Source organism: Oncorhynchus mykiss, chromosome 25 (assembly GCF_057628025.1).
Source record: "Oncorhynchus mykiss isolate SJ-2025 chromosome 25, ASM5762802v1, whole genome shotgun sequence".
NCBI lineage: Eukaryota > Metazoa > Chordata > Actinopteri > Salmoniformes > Salmonidae > Oncorhynchus > Oncorhynchus mykiss.
In genome coordinates, this window is record NC_143046.1 from 82,044,673 (window position 1) to 82,065,530 (window position 20,858).

At 46.7% G+C, this 20,858-nt stretch overlaps 1 protein-coding gene across 2 annotated transcripts in view; it reads right to left on the minus strand.

Moving 5' to 3' along the window:
* Window positions 1-280: 280 nt before the first annotated feature.
* The window catches only part of LOC110504236 (ribosomal protein S6 kinase alpha-5), a 56,114-nt gene continuing 35,536 nt past the window's right edge, over window positions 281-20,858 (minus strand). The window contains exons 8-17 of one of the 2 annotated variants that reach the window (XM_090221273.1): window positions 20,649-20,799; window positions 20,196-20,357; window positions 17,392-17,523; window positions 16,391-16,524; window positions 10,859-10,952; window positions 8,846-9,016; window positions 8,419-8,610; window positions 4,258-4,417; window positions 2,234-2,400; window positions 281-1,963 (exon numbers count right to left, since the gene is read on the minus strand). In XM_090221273.1, coding sequence (XP_090077399.1) covers window positions 1,313-1,963; window positions 2,234-2,400; window positions 4,258-4,417; window positions 8,419-8,610; window positions 8,846-9,016; window positions 10,859-10,952; window positions 16,391-16,524; window positions 17,392-17,523; window positions 20,196-20,357; window positions 20,649-20,799 — 2,014 coding nt within the window. In that variant the 3' untranslated portion in view covers window positions 281-1,312. Of the gene's footprint in view, window positions 1,964-2,233; window positions 3,027-4,257; window positions 4,418-8,418; window positions 8,611-8,845; window positions 9,017-10,858; window positions 10,953-16,390; window positions 16,525-17,391; window positions 17,524-20,195; window positions 20,358-20,648; window positions 20,800-20,858 lie in introns of both variants that reach the window. The other variant, XR_016492053.1, reaches the window with a different exon arrangement.

Sequence of the window (20,858 nt, forward strand, 5' to 3'; positions counted from 1 at the left end):
ACCAACTTACCAAAACTATAGTTTGTTAACAAGACATTTGTGGAGTGGTGGAAAAACAAGGTTTAATGACTCCAACCTAAGTGTATGTAAACTTCTGACTTCAACTGTATCTATCATAAACAGTTGTGAACCATTAATAAGTTAACATAAAAACAAATCAGAAATAATTTCAGTCTGCATTATTGTCATATATAAATACCGCAAAATATATGCTCCACTAGAAGTATGCTCCAACAACAGGTTCCTCCCAATGTGATAAGCTGCAGTATTTGTGGCTGAAAGTAAAATGTCTTTACTAATGCAATACACCACAGTGTAAACAAAAGCAAACAACCAGGACTATGACCTACCTTCCAGACAAACAGGAAGACATGACTGAAACAGAGGTGTGGTTGTAGAGGGGTCTCTCCGCTGTCTGGCTCTGGATCGGTAGGGCAGTCCTTTTCATTTACTGTGTGTCTATTGCTAGTGATGATTGAGAGGTGGGTCCTGTTCCTGCTGCATGCTCAGCCTGGAGGCGTGTAGGTACTTGTGGTCCATGCATGTGGCTGATTGTGAACAATTGACTGGGAGCTGCCATGGAGGGAGAGAGCGAGATCTACATGCTGTCCATCTGAGTCTCTCTTTCTCTCTCTCAGTCTCCCTCTCTAAGTCTCCCTCTCTAAGTCTCCCTCTCTAAGTCTCCCTCTCTAAGTCTCCCTCTCTAAGTCTCCCTCTCTAAGTCTCCCTCTCGCTCAGTCTCCCTCTCGCTCAGTCTCCCTCTCTCAGTCTCCCTCTCTCAGTCTCCCTCTCTCAGTCTCTCTCTCTCAGTCTCTCAGTCTCACTCTCTCAGTCTCACTCTCTCAGTCTCTCTCTCTCAGTCTCTCTCTCTCAGTCTCTCTCTCTCAGTCTCTCTCTCTCAGTCTCTCTCTCTCAGTCTCTCTCTCTCAGTCTCTCTCTCTCAGTCTCTCTCTCTCTCTCAGTCTCTCTCTCTCTCTCAGTCTCTCTCTCTCTCAGTCTCTCTCTCTCTCAGTCTCTCTCTCTCTCAGTCTCTCTCTCTCTCAGTCTCTCTCTCTCTCAGTCTCTCTCTCTCTCAGTCTCTCTCTCTCTCTCTCAGTCTCTCTCTCTCTCTCTCAGTCTCTCTCAGTCTCCCTCTCTCAGTCTCTCAGTCTCCCTCTCTCACTCTCTCAGTCTCTCTCTCTCAGTCTCTCTCTCTCAGTCTCTCTCTCTCAGTCTCTCTCTCTCAGTCTCTCTCTCTCAGTCTCTCTCTCTCAGTCTCTCTCTCTCAGTCTCTCTCTCTCAGTCTCTCAGTCTCTCTCTCTCAGTCTCTCTCTCAGTCTGAGAAGTAGAAGGCTGGAGGCGGCGAGCGTTCCGGGGCGGGGTCGTTGTCTGAGCCCATGGAGAGGGGTGTGGTGACAGGGGTGGTGGTGGAGCTGATGGAAGGTTGGGGTGGAGGGTTGGCGATACCGTCTCCCCCAGTCTTCTCCTGGTGGGACAGGGTGGAGGAGGAGTGGGTGTCCTGGTGGGACAGGGTGGAGGAGTGGGTGTCCTGGTGGGACAGGGTGGAGGAGGAGTGGGTGTCCTGGTGGGACAGGGTGGAGGAGAAGAGGGTGTCCTGGTGGGACAGGGAGGAGGAGGAGAAGAGGGTGTCCTGGTGGGACAGGGAGGAGGAGGAGAAGAGGGTGTCCTGGTGAGACTGGGAGAAGGAAAATGAGGAGTGGGTGTTGTGGTGAGACAAGCTGGAGGAGGAGGAGGAAGAGGTGGAGAAGGATGAGCGGGTGTCCTGGTGCGACTGGGAGGAGGAGGAGGAGGAGCGGGTGTCCGGGTGGGACTGAGAGGAGGAGGAGGAGGAGCGGGTGCTCTCTCCAGAGCTGCTCCTGGTCTCTGTGCTGGTGCTGGTCTTCTTCAACTTCCTCCTCTTGGCCAGCGGGGCCTTGTCCACCGTCTGCAGACGGAAACCCTCCCGCGTACACTTGTTAAACGCCTGGAGAAGCAGAGCACAACAAAACACATTCACATGAATAACAGTAACCTACAACACAATAAACATTCACTAAAAATAGAGTAAAAATACTGAAATAAAAACATGTTTGGATCTTCACCCACCAACACCATCCCCTTTGGAAGAGCTGATGAGAACAACTGAATAGGGGATATCTGATATTCTCAAACTCTTCCTGCAGCATCCTCTAATGCAAACCTGGCCCTCCCTCTCACCATGCCACGCTCTCCTGAATGAATGAATAAAGCTCACATTGAAGGTAGCCTTGACGTAGGTGTGTACAGACACGGTGGTGGAAGAACCCAGGATGTCAGGTGTCATCAGAGGGTTGGAGGAGAGCTGGCTGTCGTCTTGGAGCCAGGCGTTGTACCTCAGACCACACATCTTGATCCGCTTGTCAGGGTCCACAGTCAGGAGCTCTATAGGTACCACACAAACGTTGTAGATTAGACACACAATTAGACACCTCAACCCAGTTCTAACTAACCTGATTCGGCTTATCAATCAGTTAATTATAACAATCAGGTGTGCTAGATCAGGGTTAGAATGAAAACCTACAGGACAGTAGCTCTCCAGGAACAGGGTTGGAGAGCCTTGGAGCAGACAGACCCTGTGGTGAACATGACAGACAGAACCTGTGGTGAACATGACAGACAGAACCTGTGGTGAACACTGAGCAGCATCACCTGCACACTAGAAGATCCACAACTCCTACCAGACAACACCAAATGAAAACTAATACATCAACTCAATCAATAACGCTGTCATTCAAAACTTTTACCAAACTAGGGGTGAAAGACAAGAAAAACAAATGTTTAACTGGCCGGACATGCAGAATAATTATTTTAGTTATTCAGTAAGTTGAACCATTGAAGCAAGGTGCAACCTTCACCTTGTAGCAAAGCATGCCTGAAGTTCATATCAAAAGCCCTGATCAGGGTCAACTCGAATTGAAAGGGTAGGAAGCATGACTTTTTACTCACCAATGTAACAACACAGTGTGGTCAAAGACTTAGTAACTTATTTGATGTCACAATCTGGTTACCTAGAAGTACAAACATAGTTATGTTTCTGGGTTATTACATATTTATTTACTTATTTCTGGATATCTTTGAAACTACCCACAACGCGCTATTTCTCAATGTCATATGGATGATCTGTGCTATCGAGTTCGTATGCTAACTCGGTAGCTTGCTGAAGCTGGCTAACGTTAGCAGTTAGCCATGCTAGCATGTAATTACATTCTGGACAAAGTGTTGGCGGTGGCGAACTACAATCCACCAATCGCAGGAAGTGTGACGTAAACAAGACGCAGATGGGGCACGTGCGGCCATACAGCATTTCTTCCCGTGGGCTTAAAACGAAAGAGAAAATCATACCTGCTCTAATTGTGTAGTACCTCGTCTGTTGTCCTTTTTGTTTGGTCAACTTTTCGGCATGTTCTCTGTTTAAGTAGGCTGCGGGAGTTATGTCACTTTTTCCACCTCGTCTTAGTGCTAGCGCGCTAGCTGACGGACATCTGGAATCAATCTATTTGGGATTTTCCCTTCACCATCGGCCGGTGAAGCGCCCGCCCCCCCCTGGCTTTGGTAGCTAACCCAGCCTGCAAGCTTTTATCATCGGATGGGCCCCAGCCATCAACCTGTAAGACTGCTCTAATATTATTTGATTACTGGTTAGATGGCGTTATGCATTTCCAAAACTTTGGTTTACTTTAATGTAGCTGTAAGTTAGGTGTTGATAGCAACTAGTTGTCTCATGTAGTGCTAATGTAACATTAGCAGGCTAGTAGGGCTAACGTTTGCAGGCTAGTAGGGCTAACGTTTGCAGGCTAGTAAGGGCTAGAAACCTTGAAAGTTAATTTGTAACAATAACTTCATAAAGTATTTCCTTGTAAGTTGGCTGAAATTGTAATTGAAATCAGTAGTCATGCAAACGATTTGGTTAAGGCTGAAGTTATACATTTGAAGTTATTTCTGTTGTTTACTTTATAGGGAACAGGCTGGCTTGGCTCCATATTAAATCACCTCATTCTCTGACATGACTTCATCATTCTTCTTCATTTTGATCGCTTTTAAGTAATAACTCGATAAATAGAGAAGCGAGGAATAACTTTCCATTGAGACTTCAATAGATCAATAGATTCCACTTTAATAAATAAATCCTTTTCAATTTTCTCAATTATTGAATTGGAATTTCAGTTAGTTCCTAAATTGACCGACTTCAATTCGAATTGACCCCAACCCTGCCCCTGATGTTCCATTTCCCAGGCTCACCTTGTATGAGGTCTTTGGCCTGCTGTGAGACACTCCGCCAAGCCTCTCCCTCGAAAGAGAAGTCTCCCTGTTTAATCTTCTTCATTATCTCTTCAGCACTGGTGCGGGCCAGACTCTTCCCCTGACACTGGAACGGCACCTGACCCGACAGCATGGTGTACTGAAATATAATAATAATAATAAATATATGATCCAATATAACAATAAATATTATGTTCCGTAATCCTACATGTAGCCTATATGTCGATATTGTGTATACTATGGTATGCATGTTCTCCATGCATGTGTACACATCTTTAAACCGTTAGCTTAGTAAATAATGTACCAGGTGTACTCTCACCTGATCTAAGCCTGATTGAGGTTGGCCTGGTTTCTAATTCCTCATTAAGCAAACAACATTTTTCCATTGCCTGTTTGTCTCTGTGGCTCTGTGACATGTGTGCGTGTCCGCTCCTCGGCTCACTATGCTTCCAGGGTACTCTGCCGTACAGAGCCTGGCCTGTCAGGAAGCATCACATCACGGCTCTGTACACACATTCAGCCCAGCCAGCACACTACTATACTGTACCCCCAGGGGGCGACGCAAAGAGAGAAGAGAAAAGAGAGAGAGGCTGCACACTCGAGAGGCCAAGCGGAGAAATCGCTCTTCCTCCCTCCCCCTCTCTTCCTCAAGCTCAGTCTGATTAATAAAAACAACAACATCTGCTGAGGGATGGGGCTAGAGAAATGAAACCCGTCTCAAATTCATAGACAGCACTTTAAATGTAACGACGGACAGTCCATGACATCCCAGAGATGATTTATCCATCTTTAGACGCTACACATTGTTTACATTAAGAAAACCTCATGTTTTGGGTTATGATAAAAATCAACAATTTAAATGAGCATTGAAAAGCTTGCCAACCGGCAGACTGTAGCCTAGGCCATTAACCAACTCCACTCTGAGTAGGACTGCAGCTGGAGTGCAGAGTGCTGCTCGTAGTGCTTCATTTACTGATGAATATTAAAGGGTTTCAGTGCAGAACAGAGCACAGCAGAACAGAGTAGAGCAGAACAGAGCAGAGCAGAACAGAGTAGAGCAGAACAGAGTAGAGCAGAACAGAGCAGAGCAGAACAGAGCACAGCAGAACAGAGTAGAGCAGAACAGAGCAGAGCAGAACAGAGTAGAGCAGAACAGAGTAGAGCAGAACAGAGTAGAGCAGAACAGAGCACAGCAGAACAGAGCACAGCAGAACAGAGCACAGCAGAACAGAGTAGAGCAGAACAGAGCACAGCAGAACAGAGTAGAGCAGAACAGAGCAGAGCAGAACAGAGTAGAGCATAACAGAGTAGAGCAGAACAGAGCACAGCAGAACAGAGCAGAGCAGAACAGAGCACAGCAGAACAGAGCACAGCAGAACAGAGCAGAGCAGAACAGAGTAGAGCAGAACAGAGCAGAACAGAGCACAGCAGAACAGAGTAGAGCAGAACAGAGCACAGCAGAACAGAGTAGAGCAGAACAGAGCACAGCAGAACAGAGTAGAGCACAGCAGAACAGAGTAGAGCAGAACAGAGCACAGCAGAACAGAGTAGAGCAGAACAGAGCACAGCAGAACAGAGCACAGCAGAACAGAGTAGAGCACAGCAGAACAGAGTAGAGCACAGCAGAACAGAGTAGAGCAGAACAGAGCACAGCAGAACAGAGTAGAGCAGAACAGAGCACAGCAGAACAGAATAGAGCAGAACAGAGCACAGCAGAACAGAGCACAGCAGAACAGAGCACAGCAGAACAGAGTAGAGCAGAACAGAGCACAGCAGAACAGAACAGAGTAGAGCAGAGCACCACAGGATAAGAGCATGGTAACTGTACTGAATAAGACAGACGGATATCAGACAGGCCCTAAACACATAACACAATACCACAGCATGCAGAGAACACCAGAACAGCTCCACATGTGAATGGCCTGGTCACACAGAATGTTGACTCACAACTGCTGAATCAAGCTGGAATTTCTGTAGCTGTATCGACGCGTCAATGAAATGCCAGATCTACGCGAAGTGCAGCTAATAGGTATAAAGCAGGAGTGTCGAGCTCATTTTGACCACGGGCTGCATTCAGTCTTCACCTAGCTCCAGCAGCCGCACTGAAAATGTGTTAGATTTTCTTGCTATCAAAATGTGCAAAACACAGACCTCTGTCCAATTTTCGATGCTCCCTGACTGTCTAGCTTTCATTTTTGTGTTTTTTAGCGAGCTGGAAAGTGAAGAGACTGTATAAAATGTAAGTCCATTATTATTTCTACAGTTTCAATTTGGTTGTAGTATTTGAAAAATAGATTGAGGTAGTTTTCTCCACCCAATACATTTTTTTTTATAAAAAATTTATTTATTTATATTTTACTCAAACGACCTGCGGCCGGATTAAATAAGCTTGAGTTTGTGTGAAACTCGGTTCCCTTGGTTCCCCAACCTCCTTCTCAAAACGCATTGGAGGAGAAGTTCTGAGGGAAGGACATTCTCCTTCAATGCATTTGAAGGGTATACAGTGGGGAGAACAAGTATTTGATACACTGCCAATTTTGCAGGTTTTCCTACTTACAAAGCATGTAGAGGTCTGTAATTTTTATCATAGGTACACTTTAACTGTGAGAGACGGAATCTAAAACAAAAATCCAGAAAATCACATTGTATGATTTTTAAGTAATTAGTTTGCATTTTATTGCATCACATAAGTATTTGATCACCTACCAACCAGTAAGAATTCCGTCTCTCACAGACTTGTTAGTTTTTCTTTAAGAAGCCCTCCTGTTCTCCACTCATTACCTGTGTTAACTGCACCTGTTTGAACTCGTTACCTGTATAAAAGACACCTGTCCACACACTCAATCAAACAGACTCCAACCTCTCCACAATGGCAAAGACCAGAGAGCCGTGTAAGGACATCAGTGTTCAATTGTAGACCTGCACAAGGCTGGGATGGGCTACAGGACAATAGGCAAGCAGCTTGGTGAGAAGGCAACAACTGTTGGCGCAATTATTAGAAAATGGAAGAAGTTCAAGATGACGGTCAATCACCGTCGGGCTGGGGCTCCATGCAAGATCTCATCTCGTGGGGCATCAATGATCATGAGGAAGGTGAGGGATCAGCCCAGAACTACACGGCAGGACCTGGTCAATGACCTGAAGAGAGCTGGGACCACAGTCTCAAAGAAAACCATTAGTAACACACTACGCCGTCATGGATTAAAATCCTGCAGCGCACGCAAGGCCCCCCTGCTCAAGCCAGCGCATGTCCAGGCCCGTCTGAAGTTTGCCAATGACCATCTGGATGATCCAGAGGAGGAATGGGAGAAGGACATTTGGTCTGATGAGACAAAAATAGAGCTTTTTGGTCTAAACTCCACTCGCCGTGTTTGGAGGAAGAAGAAGGATGAATAGAACCCCAAGAACACCATCCCAACCGTGAAGCATGGAGGTGGAAACATCATTCTTTGGAGATGTTTTTCTGCAAAGGGGCCAGGACGACTGCACAGTATTGAGGGGAGGATGGATGGGGCCATGTATCTCGAGATCTTGGCCAATAGCCTCCTTCCCTCAGTAAGAGCATTGAAGATGGGTTGTGGCTGGGTCTTCCAGCATGACAACGACCTGAAACACACAGCCAGTGCAACTAAGGAGTGGCTCCGTAAGAAGCATCTCGAGGTCCTGGAGTGGCCTAGCCAGTCTCCAGACCTGAACCCAATAGAAAATCTTTGGAGGGAGCTGAAAGTCCGTATTGCCCAGCCCCGAAACCTGAAGGATCTGGAGAAGGTCTGTATGGAGGAGTAGGCCAAAAACCCTGCTGCAGTGTGTGCAAACCAGGTCAAGAACTACAGGAAGCGTATGATCTCTGTAATTGCAAACAAAGGTTTCTGTACCAAATATTAAGTTCTGCTTTTCTGATGTATCAAATACTTATGTCATCCAATAAAATGCAAATTAATTACTTAATCATACAATGTGATTTTCTGGATTTTTGTTTTAGATTCCATCCCTCACAGTTGAAGTGTACCTATGATAAAAAATTACAGACCTCTACATGCTTTGTAAGTAGGAAAACCTGCAAAATCGGCAGTGTATCAAATACTTGTTCTCCCTACTGTATGTATTCACTCCTCTGTACCCCCTCGGACCTCCACTCACCAGGATGACCCCCAGGCTCCAGAGGTCACATGACTCGTCGTAGCCGTCGTATTTGAGGATCTCCGGCGCGGCGTAGGCCAGGGTGAAACACGGTGTCTTCAGCAGCTGGTTGTCTGGAGGCTTCAGCCGGGCGAACCCAAAGTCTATGATCTTTATCTCAGCATTCTCACTCTCATCTGTGAACAGCAGGTTCTGAAAAATGGGTTGCAAGAGAGAAACATGTTTGTGTTATTTCTACTCTGTCTAAATGTATCACTGCCATTTAGTAATGGCACATAGGTGGCATTTTCTAGCCTTGTGACGGGGAAGGATGAGAAGCAACACTTCTGAGATGTCAGTTTCAGATCCACTTGCCACTGCAATTTTATGTATTGATCACACACACACACACACACACACACACACACACACACAGCTTCAATAGTACCTCTGGTTTGAGGTCTCTGTGTACCACTCCTACATCGTGCATGTGGCTGACGGCTGACACCAGTCTCCTCATGATGCGGCTGGCCTCAGTCTCACTGAAGTGCTGCTTCCTCCGGATCCTCTCCAGCAGCTCTCCACCACGCAGCAGCTCCAACACCAGGTACGTATGCAGCTAGAGAGAGACAGAAAGATGGACAGAGTTACTCCTAGTGTCTCCAGAGAGAAGCATTACAATGTACAGTACAATCTAATGAGTCATGTTTACTATGTATTAATAGTTAATATATGCATGGAAATATTCCTATAGATTTTGCAATTATATGTAATTATTTTAGATTTGTAATGAAATCATATGCTTTACTGAGTTAATATGATTCGTCCTGCTCGGAGTGCTCTGAGCCAAGGATGTAGTTATACAATAGCTGAAATAGTTTCGGAAAATCTAACAGTAGAAACCCTGAATCCACATTTACATATTCCTAACAACAATCCAGCTCTTACAGTGACTGAGAGATGAGGAACAGAGGGGTGGAGAGCGGGCGAGGGGGGTGGGGAGCAGGCGGGGGGTGGGGAGCGGGCGGGGGGGTGGGTGGGGAGCGGGCGGGGGGGTGGGTGGGGAGCGGGCGGGGGGGTGGGTGGGGAGCGGGAAGGCGGGTGGGTGGGTGAAATGCATGGTGGAAAATCGGGAGGCAGATTGGGGGGGGGGGGGGGGGGGGGGGGGGGGGGGTTGAAAGGCGCAGCGAGGGGGCTTTGCTTTGATCTAGGTCAAAGCCCTCACTCTGCCTGCATCCCAAATGGCACCCGATTCCCTTTTATAGTGTACTTATTTTGCACAGGGCCCATAGGGCTATGGTCTAAAGTAGTGCACTATAAAGGGAATAGGGTGCCATTTGAGTCGCAACCCTCTCTTGAGGTACCAGTACAGTAACAATCCAGCAGAGCTCATCAGAGCTAGTGGTGCTCCTAGGCCTGAAGTGCCCCAGCTAATGAACCCCAGAAATATCAACCACACACACAGAGACATGAACACACACACACACTTGTTTGACCCAATTTGGAGAAAGTAGTTTTTTTTTGTTCACTAAACTCAAGGCCCACATACAGAAATATGTTTCATGTGGGTTTGATGAATCTATACCTATAGTGGGGATGCACCTATATATGGTTCAGGAGCTGTACTGTACTGAGACAAATACAACCTGAACTATGAGGGGGATAGTATAGTCTTTATTATAGGATAATGGGAAGGAGAGAACAGAGGGAGAATGTCCCGGAAGGAGAGACAGAAGGAGAATGTCCCGGAAGGAGAGAACAGAAGGAGAATGTCCAGGAAGGAGAGAACAGAGGGAGAATGTTCTGGAAGGAGAGAACAGAAGGAGAATGTCCCAGAAGGAGGGAACAGAGGGAGAATGTTCTGGAAGGAGAGAACAGAAGGAGAATGTCCTAGGAGGAGAGAACAGAGGCAGAATGTCCCGGAAGGAGAGAACAGAAGGAGAATGTCCCAGGAGGAGAGAACAGAAGGAGAATGTCCCAGGAGGAGAAAACAGAAAGAGAATGTCCCGGAAGGAGAGAACAGAGGGAGAATGTCCCAGGAGGAGAAAACAGAGGGAGAATGTCCCAGGAGGAGAGAACAGAGGGAGAATGTCCCAGGAGGAGAGAACAGAGGGAGAATGTCCCAGGAGGAGAAAACAGAGGGAGAATGTCCCAGGAGGAGAGAACAGAGGGAGAATGTCCCAGAGGAATCTAGTATCCACATTCTTCTGCTCTGTTCTATCAGTGACTTAATTAGGCTGCCTGTCTGACGTTAGTCTTGTCTCCATCACTGGCTCCGTCAGATAGCGACTATTTCTGAAGATGGGCTTTTACTGGCAATGCTTGGGATACCAGGTCTCTCTTGTAAAATAGATTTTAGCACAATGAGAAGAACCTGTATAAATAAAAGTGAAATGAAAATATGTGGTTGCTTTGCTTACTTCAGCTGAATCCAATAAATATTGAGGTGAAAAATCCTTACCTGGTCATGGTAAATCTCGTGAGTCTTGATGATGTTGGGGTGGCCGTCGCAGAGCTTCAGAGCTGTGATCTCTTTCTGTGTCTGAGCCTCCATCCTAGAGGGGAGAGACAGGACACAGAGTCATCCCTGAACAGAAAGGAGTTTCCATCCTAGAGGGGGGAGACAGGACACAGAGTCATCCCTGAACAGAAAGGAGTTTCCATCCTAGAGGGGGGAGACAGGACACAGAGTCATCCCTGAACAGAAAGGAGTCTCCATCCTAGAGGGGAGAGACAGGACACAGAGTCATCCCTGAACCGAAAGGAGCCTCCATCCTAGAGGAGAGAGACAGGACACAGAGTCATCCCTGAACAGAAAGGAGCCTCCATCCTAGAGGGGGGAGACAGGACACAGAGTCATCCCTGAACAGAAAGGAGCCTCCATCCTATAGGAGAGAGACAGGACACAGAGTCATCCCTGAACAGAAAGGAGCCTCCATCCTAGAGGGGAGAGACAGGACACAGAGTCATCCCTGAACAGAAAGGAGCCTCCATCCTATAGGGGGGAGACATGACACAGAGTCATCCCTGAACAGAAAGGAGCCTCCATCCTAGAGGGGAGAGACAGGACACAGAGTCATCCCTGAACAGAAAGGAGCCTCCATCCTAGAGGGGAGAGACAGGACACAGAGTCATCCCTGAACAGAAAGGAGCCTCCATCTTAGAGGGGAGAGACAGGACACAGAGTCATCCCTGAACAGAAAGGAGCCTCCATCCTAGAGGGGGGAGACAGGACACAGAGTCATCCCTGAACAGAAAGGAGCCTCCATCCTAGAGGGGAGAGACAGGACACAGAGTCATCCCTGAACAGAAAGGAGCCTCCATCCTATAGGGGGGAGACAGGACACAGAGTCATCCCTGAACAGAAAGGAGCCTCCATCCTAGAGGGGAGAGACAGGACACAGAGTCATCCCTGAACAGAAAGGAGCCTCCATCCTAGAGGGGAGAGACAGGACACAGAGTCATCCCTGAACAGAAAGGAGCCTCCATCCTATAGGGGGGAGACAGGACACAGAGTCATCCCTGAACAGAAAGGAGCCTCCAACATAGAGGGGGGAGACATGACACAGAGTCATCCCTGAACAGAAAGGAGCCTCCATCCTAGAGGGGGGAGACAGGACACAGAGTCATCCCTGAACAGAAAGGAGCCTCCATCCTAGAGGGGAGAGACAGGACACAGAGTCATCCCTGAACAGAAAGGAGCCTCCATCCTATAGGAGAGAGACAGGACACAGAGTCATCCCTGAACAGAAAGGAGCCTCCATCCTAGAGGAGAGAGACAGGACACAGAGTCATCCCTGAACAGAAAGGAGCCTCCATCCTATAGGGGGGAGACATGACACAGAGTCATCCCTGAACAGAAAGGAGCCTCCATCCTAGAGGAGAGAGACAGGACACAGAGTCATCCCTGAACAGAAAGGAGCCACATGGTGACAGAGAGTGTCATCAGTCTCCCAAGTGGCGCTGTGGTCTAAAGCACAGCATCTTTACACATCATGCTCTAGCGGCTCCTTGTGCTGGGCTGGGGGTCTACAGGCTGACGTCGGTCGTCAGTTGAACAGTGTTTCCTCTGACACATTGGTGTGGGCTGGCTTCCAGGTTAAGCTTGCGGGTGTTAAGGAGTGAGGTCTGGCGGGTCATGTTTTGGAGCCCGTTGGGGAGATGCAGCGATGAGACAAGATCCTAATTAGTTATGACGAAAAGGGAGTAAAACACATTATGTATATACAGTACCAGTCAAAAGTTTGGACACAGCTACTCATTCAAGGGTTTTTCTTTATTTTTACTATTTTCTATACTGTGGAATAATAGTGAAGACATCAAAACTACAAAATAGCACATATGGAATCATGTAGTAACCCCAAAAAGTGTTATATTTGAGATTCTTCAAAGTAGCCTTAATAATAGCTTTGCACACTCTCGGAATACTCTCAACCAGCTTCATGAGGTAGTCACCTGGAATGCATTTAAATTAACAGGTGTGCCTTATTAAAAGTTAATTTGTGGAATTTCTTTCCTTCTTAATGCATTTGAGCCAATCAGTTGTGTTGTGACAAGGTAGGGGTGGTATACAGAAGAGAGACCTATTTGGTAAAAGACCAAGTCCATATTATGGCAAGAACAGCTCAATTAAGCAAAGTGAAACGATAGTCCATCATTACTTTAAAAAAATCAAGATCAGTCAATATGGAAAACATCAAGCGTCAAAATAAAACTGGCTCTCATGAGGACCGCCACAGGAAAGGAAGACCCAGAGTTACCTCTTCTGCAGACAATAAGTTCATTAGAGTTACCAGCCTCAGAAATTGCAGCCCAAATAAATACTTCACAGAGTTCAAGTAAGACACATCTCAACATCAACTGTTCAGAGGAGACTGAGTAAATCAGGCCTTCATGGTCGAATTGCTGCAAAGAAACCACTACTAATGGACACCAATAAGATGAAGAGACTTGCTTGGGCCAAGAAACACGAGCAATTAGACCAGTGGAAATCTGTCCAAATTTGACATTTTTGGTTCCAACCGCCGTGTCTTTGTGAGATGCAGAGTAGGTGAACGGATGATCTCTGCATGTGTGGTTCCCACCGTGAAGCATAGAGGTGGTGGTGTGATGGTGCTTTGCTGGTGTCTGTGATTTATTTAGAATTCAAGGCACACTTAACCAGCATGGCTACCACAGCATCCTGCAGCGATATGCAATCCCATCTGGTTTGTGCTTAATGGGACTATCATTTGTTTTTCAACAGGACAATGACCCAAAACACAACTCCAGGCTGTGTAAGGCCTATTTGACCAAGGAGAGTGATGGAGCACTGCATCAGATGACCTGACCTCCACAATTTTTTATTTATTTATTTATTTCACCTTTATTTAACCAGGTAGGCAAGTTGAGAACAAGTTCTCATTTACAATTGCGACCTGGCCAAGATAAAGCAAAGCAGTTCGACACATACGACGACACAGAGTTACACATGGAGTAAAACAAACATACAGTCAATAATACAGTAGAAACAAGTCTATATACGATGTGAGCAAATGAGGTGAGATAAGGGAGGTAAAGGCAAAAAGGTCATGGTTGCAAAGTAAATACAATATAGCAAGTAAAACACTGGAATGGTAGATTTGCAATGGGAGAATGTGCAAAGTAGAAATAAAAATAATGGGGTGCAAAGGAGCAAAATAAATAAATAAATAAAATACAGTAGGGAAAGAGGTAGTTGTTTGGGCTAAATTATAGGTGGGCTATGTACAGGTGCAGTAATCTGTGAGCTGCTCTGACAGTTGGTGCTTAAAGCTAGTGAGGGAGATAAGTGTTTCCAGTTTCAGAAATTTTTGTAGTTCGTTCCAGTCATTGGCAGCAGAGAACTGGAAGGAGAGGCGGCCAAAGAAAGAATTGGTTTTGGGGGTGACTAGAGAGATATACCTGCTGGAGCGTGTGCTACAGGTGGGAGATGCAATGGTGACCAGCGAGCTGAGATAAGGGGGGACTTTACCTAGCAGGGTCTTGTAGATGACATGGAGCCAGTGGGTTTGGCGACGAATATGAAGCGAGGGCCAGCCAACGAGAGCGTACAGGTCGCAATGGTGGGTAGTATATGGGGCTTTGGTGACAAAACGGATTGCACTGTGATAGACTGCATCCAATTTGTTGAGTAGGGTATTGGAGGCTATTTTGTAGATGACATCGCCAAAGTCGAGGATTGGTAGGATGGTCAGTTTTACAAGGGTATGTTTGGCAGCATGAGTGAAGGATGCTTTGTTGCGAAATAGGAAGCCAATTCTAGATTTAACTTTGGATTGGAGATGTTTGATATGGGTCTGGAAGGAGAGTTTACAATCTAACCAGACACCTAAGTATTTGTAGTTGTCCACGTATTCTAAGTCAGAGCCGTCCAGAGTAGTAATGTTGGACAGGCGGGTAGGTACAGGTAGCGATCGGTTGAAGAGAATGCATTTAGTTTTACTTGTATTTAAGAGCAATTGGAGGCCACGGAAGGAGAGTTGTATGGCATTGAAGCTTGCCTGGAGGGTTGCTAACACAGTGTCCAAAGAAGGGCCAGAAGTATACAGAATGGTGTCGTCTGCGTAGAGGTGGATCAGAGACTCACCAGCAGCAAGAGCGACCTCATTGATGTATACAGAGAAGAGAGTCGGTCCAAGAATTGAACCCTGTGGTACCCCCATAGAGACTGCCAGAGGTCCGGACAGCAGACCCTCCGATTTGACACACTGAACTCCATCAGAGAAGTAGTTGGTGAACCAGGCGAGGCAATCATTTGAGAAACCAAGGCTGTCGAGTCTGCCGATGAGGATGTGGTGATTGACAGAGTCGAAAGCCTTGGCCAGATCAATGAATACGGCTGCACAGTAATGTTTCTTATCGATGGCGGTTAAGATATCATTTAGGACCTTGAGCGTGGCTGAGGTGCACCCATGACCAGCTCTGAAACCAGATTGCATAGCAGAGAAGGTATGGTGAGATTCGAAATGGTCGGTAATCTGTTTGTTGACTTGGCTTTCGAAGACCTTAGAAAGGCATGGTAGGATAGATATCACCCAACCTCAACCCAATTGAGATGGTTTGGGATGAGTTGGACTGCAGAGTGAAGGAAAAACAGCTAACAAGTGCTCAGCATATGTGGGAACTCCTTTAAGACTGGTGGAAAAGCATTCCTCATGAAGCTGGTTGAGAGAATTCCAAGACTGTGCAAAGCTGTCATCAAGGCAATGGGTGGCTACTTTAAAGAATCTAAAATATATTTAGATTTGTTTAACAATTTTTTGGTTACTACATGATTCCATATGTGTTATTTCATAGTTTTGATGACTTCACTATTATTCTGCAATGTAGAAAATAGTAAAAAATAAAGAAAAGCTCTTGAATGAGTAGGTGTGTCTAAACTTTTGACTGGTACTGTATATATAAAATCAAAAATAAGAATGTCATCCCTGAACAGCAAGGTCAGTTTCACCACTACAGCATTTTCCTGTCAGCCAAGAGGTGTTATAATCACAGAGCAGTCTCCTGTAATAGTCTGCTGGCCTGGAATTGAGATGTGTATATATATATACACGTTTTATGTCTGGGTGGACTGGCCAGTCAAACCCACTAAAGAGCCATGCTCTACCAATAGGCTCTACCAATAGGCTCTACCAATAGGCTCTACCAATAGGCTCTACCAATAGGCTCTACCAATAGGCTCTACCAACCTACTGAGGACCACACTGGTGTCCAGAGGACCACACGGACCTCCAGAGGACCACACGGACCTCCAGAGGACCACACGGACCTCCAGAGGACCACACGGACCTCCAGAGGACCACACGGACGTCCAGAGGACCACACGGACCTCCAGAGGACCACACGGACCTCCAGAGGACCACACTGGTCTGGGCCTGGTACGTGTCAGTTTGGCTTGACAATGATCATACTGTATAAGCAGACCATTCAGCACCAACTGATCTGGGATCAAGCAGGACTATGGTAACAGTACCTCTTACTGACGATCTTCACAGCGTACATCTGTCCAGTCTTCTTGTGGGTGCACTGCCTACAGATAGAGAAGCTTCCTTCACCAAGGGCACTGTTCTTCAGGTCCATCTCATAGTTCATATAAAACAGAGAGTCCTAAAGGAAGGGAAATCATTGTTTAGGTCAAATCAAAGCAATCTTATTACAAAGTTTGTCTATACCTCATCACGCCTCAGACCAAGCAACTGAGTAACAATCCTGTTTTCAATGTGATCCAGTGCTGTAACTATGTTATATATATATGTTATATTAGACACACCACAGTACACAGCCACACACATCAAGACTCATTATAGAGCTTAATGAAGCAAGGATGAGAGAGCAGAGGAGATAACAACCATCCCCCCCCCCCCCCGAAGAAAAAACTTAGTTAATGCTGCCTAACCTAAGTGTGTGTGTGGAGGGAAGAGATAACCCTATCCATCTAACTGTACTGTACACACACACAGTAACGGTGCTGTACCTTCATCATGGTGTTGCAGGCCACAGCAATCCTGAACCCCCACCCAGCTGTGTGTGTGTGTTGTACCTTCATCATGGTGTTGCAGGCCACAGCAATCCTGAACCCCCACCCAGCTGTGTGTGTGTGTGTGTGTGTTGTACCTTCATCATGGTGTTGCAGACCACAGCAATCCTGAACCCCCACCCAGCTGTGTGTGTGTGTGTGTTGTACCTTCATCATGGTGTTGCAGACCACAGCAATCCTGAACCCCCACCCAGCTGTGTGTGTGTGTGTGTGTTGTACCTTAATCATGGTGTTGCAGACCACAGCAATCCTGAACCCCCACCCAGCTGTGTGTGTGTGTGTGTGTTGTACCTTCATCATGGTGTTGCAGACCACAGCAATCCTGAACCCCCATCCAGCTGTGTGTGTGTGTTGTACCTTCATCATGGTGTTGCAGGCCACAGCAATTCTGAACCCCCACCCAGCTGTGTGTGTGTGTGTGTGTGTGTGTGTTGTACCTTAATCATGGCGCTGCGGGCCACAGCAGCAGACCCTGGTCTCTGTGATCTTGATCCTCCACACAGCTGCAGCGTGTCATCCATCACAGCATTTCTCTTGAACAAGATGGAGGGGGCCATGAACGAGTAACCCTGTAACCAGGAGACACAGAGAGAGATGAAGCAGGAGGGGGCCATGAACGAGTAACCCTGTAACCAGGAGACACAGAGGGAAAGATGAAGCAGGAGGGGGCCATGAACGAGTAACCCTGTAACCAGGAGACACAGAGAGAGATGAAGCAGGAGGGGGCCATGAACGAGTTGACACATACATAGGAAGACAAGGTTTAATACGCAGGACAGAGACTGGTATACCCTTCACAGTATAGTGCCTACCAGAGACGGGTATACCCTTCACAGTACAGTGCCTACCAGAGACTGGTATACCCTTCACAGTATAGTGCCTACCAGAGACTGGTATACCCTTCACAGTATAGTGCCTACCAGAGACGGGTATACCCTTCACAGTACAGTGCCTACCAGAGACGGGTATACCCTTCACAGTACAGTGCCTACCAGAGACTGGTATACCCTTCACAGTACAGTGCCTACCAGAGACTGGTATACCCTTCACAGTACAGTGCCTACCAGAGACTGGTATACCCTTCACAGTATAGTGCCTACCAGAGACTGGTATACCCTTCACAGTACAGTGCCTACCAGAGACTGGTATACCCTTCACAGTACAGTGCCTACCAGAGACTGGTATACCCTTCACAGTATAGTGCCTACCAGAGACTGGTATACCCTTCACAGTATAGTGCCTACCAGAGACTGGTATACCCTTCACAGTATAGTGCCTACCAGAGACTGGTATACCCTTCACAGTACAGTGCCTACCAGAGACGGGTATACCCTTCACAGTATAGTGCCTACCAGAGACTGGTATACCCTTCACAGTATAGTGCCTACCAGAGACTGGTATACCCTTCACAGTACAGTGCCTACCAGAGACTGGTATACCCTTCACAGTACAGTGCCTACCAGAGACTGGTATACCCTTCACAGTACAGTGCCAACCAGAGACTGGTATACCCTTCACAGTATAGTGCCTAACAGAGACTGGTATACCCTTCACAGTACAGTGCCTACCAGAGACTGGTATACCCTTCACAGTACAGTGCCTACCAGAGACTGGTATACCCTTCACAGTACAGTGCCTACCAGAGACTGGTATACCCTTCACAGTACAGTGCCTACCAGAGACTGGTATACCCTTCACAGTATAGTGCCTACCAGAGACTGGTATACCCTTCACATTACAGTGCCTACCAGAGACTGGTATACCCTTCACATTACAGTGCCTACCAGAGACTGGTATACCCTTCACAGTACAGTGCCTACCAGAGACTGGTATACCCTTCACAGTACAGTGCCTACCAGAGACTGGTATACCCTTCACAGTACAGTGCCTACCAGAGACTGGTATACCCTTCATAGTACAGTGCCTACCAGAGACTGGTATACCCTTCACAGTACAGTGCCTACCAGAGACTGGTATACCCTTCACAGTACAGTGCCTACCAGAGACTGGTATACCCTTCACAGTATAGTGCCTACCAGAGACTGGTATACCCTTCACAGTATAGTGCCTACCAGAGACTTAGTTTTTTGTATAACCAGGACATCCCATTACAGCTCAGTCAAGAACTAATTGTAACCTGTCAATACTGTAAAAACTGGAGTGAGCGTGACAATGGCTGCCATTCATTGGTTGTCCATCTGTGCTCATTGTTAGAACTGTCATCTCTGATGGGATTGGGATGTGCTGCCTGGCTCCAGCTGTGCAGGGCCCAGGGTTTACACGCTTATATGCGTGCGTGCACGCACACACACACACACACACACACATACACCCACACACACAACCATGTATGGACGGAAGGATTGATGGATGGATGAATGGGGATGGAAGCATGAGAATGCCCAAATTGCCAGGCTTCAATATCTGATTGCTCTGCTGTGAAATTACAACTCGTCGGGGCTATAATTAATATACCACGGCTGTCAGCCAATCAGCATTTAGGGCTCGAACACCCCAGTTTATAACGCAATTTAATTTTGTTTTGTGAGGCGAGTGGGAGAGCAGACCCCAGAGTTAAACGTTGTGATCTCAGCCACTAGCTCTATCTAACACTAAGGCATGGCTGTAAATGATAAAGACTAGCCTACAAATTCCAGTATTTGTGAAAGTGGGGAAATAAAACAAGACAAGCCAAGATAAAGTTGGCAATCAGAGGTTTAAGGCGTAATTGAGGCAGACATGGTGATTCTCTGGAACCATAACCTTTTATACCAGCAGAGAAAAGAGAGAGAAGCCCCTTTTAATGGGCCTATTGATCAGCCAGGCTCGAGGAGCCAGAAGGCATGGCAATCACAGCTGAGATCTCACGCAATAGACTACATCAATCAGACACGCGACCATAAGCTGGCATACAGCTGTATTCATAAAGCGCCTAAGTGTAGGAGTGCAGATCTACGATCCGGTCCCTCTGTCCTATAATTATGATCCAAAAAGAAAAACTGATCCTAGATCAGCACTCATATGCTCTGTGTGAAACGCTTTATGAATAGGGTGTGAAAGCCACATTATGGTTCAAAGCTATAGCATAAATAGTCATTCACATCTGTTAGGCCTATCCAAACTGCGTATGGCTATAATTATGCTTTGAATGAAAAGCCCTTTAGTCAATTTGAATACCAATGTGCACACAGACAGGCTGGTATTGACCTTAAACGAGCTATTGAGGACACTTCTGTCTCACCTGAAAGACGCGGTCACAGTTCTGAGGCATCGCTGCAGGGGAGTAGGTGGGGTCCATTTCGGTGAACTCCTCCGCAAAGTTGCTGACATCCAGCTCATCCCTGATCACCGGCTTGAACGGGGCGGGCACCCGCTTAGCTGCCAGGTCCTCCCAGTTTATATTCTAAAAGGAGAGAAGACGAAACCCAACAGAACGCTATAAAATCAGAAACCATTTCTCCTTCAAGCACCATTTTATCAACAAAGGCAAATATACTGTATGGTATGTACCAATCGACCTACAATGTATCTAGACAAGATGTTCTCAATGTGTTAGAGGAGATACTAGCTCTGTCCCAGATCTGTTTGTGCTGTATAGCTAACTCAAATGGTCCTTAGCAATGACAATGTCCATAGGAATTGGATAAGCAGCACAAACAGATCTGAGATCAGGCTAAGGAAATGGCTCTGGTACCTGGTAGAATGGATGTTTCTTAACGTTGTCAGCTCCGTCAGGCCCAGAGCCCAGTCTCTTCTTTGGGTCTTTGATGAGGAGGCGCTGGATGAGGTCTTTGGCCAGAGGGCTCATGTCTTTGGGGAACGGAGGGTCCTTCTTCGAGATCCTCCTGAGAGGTGACAGAAGTCCAGGTTGGACAGTATTTATATTATAATAATACATACATCA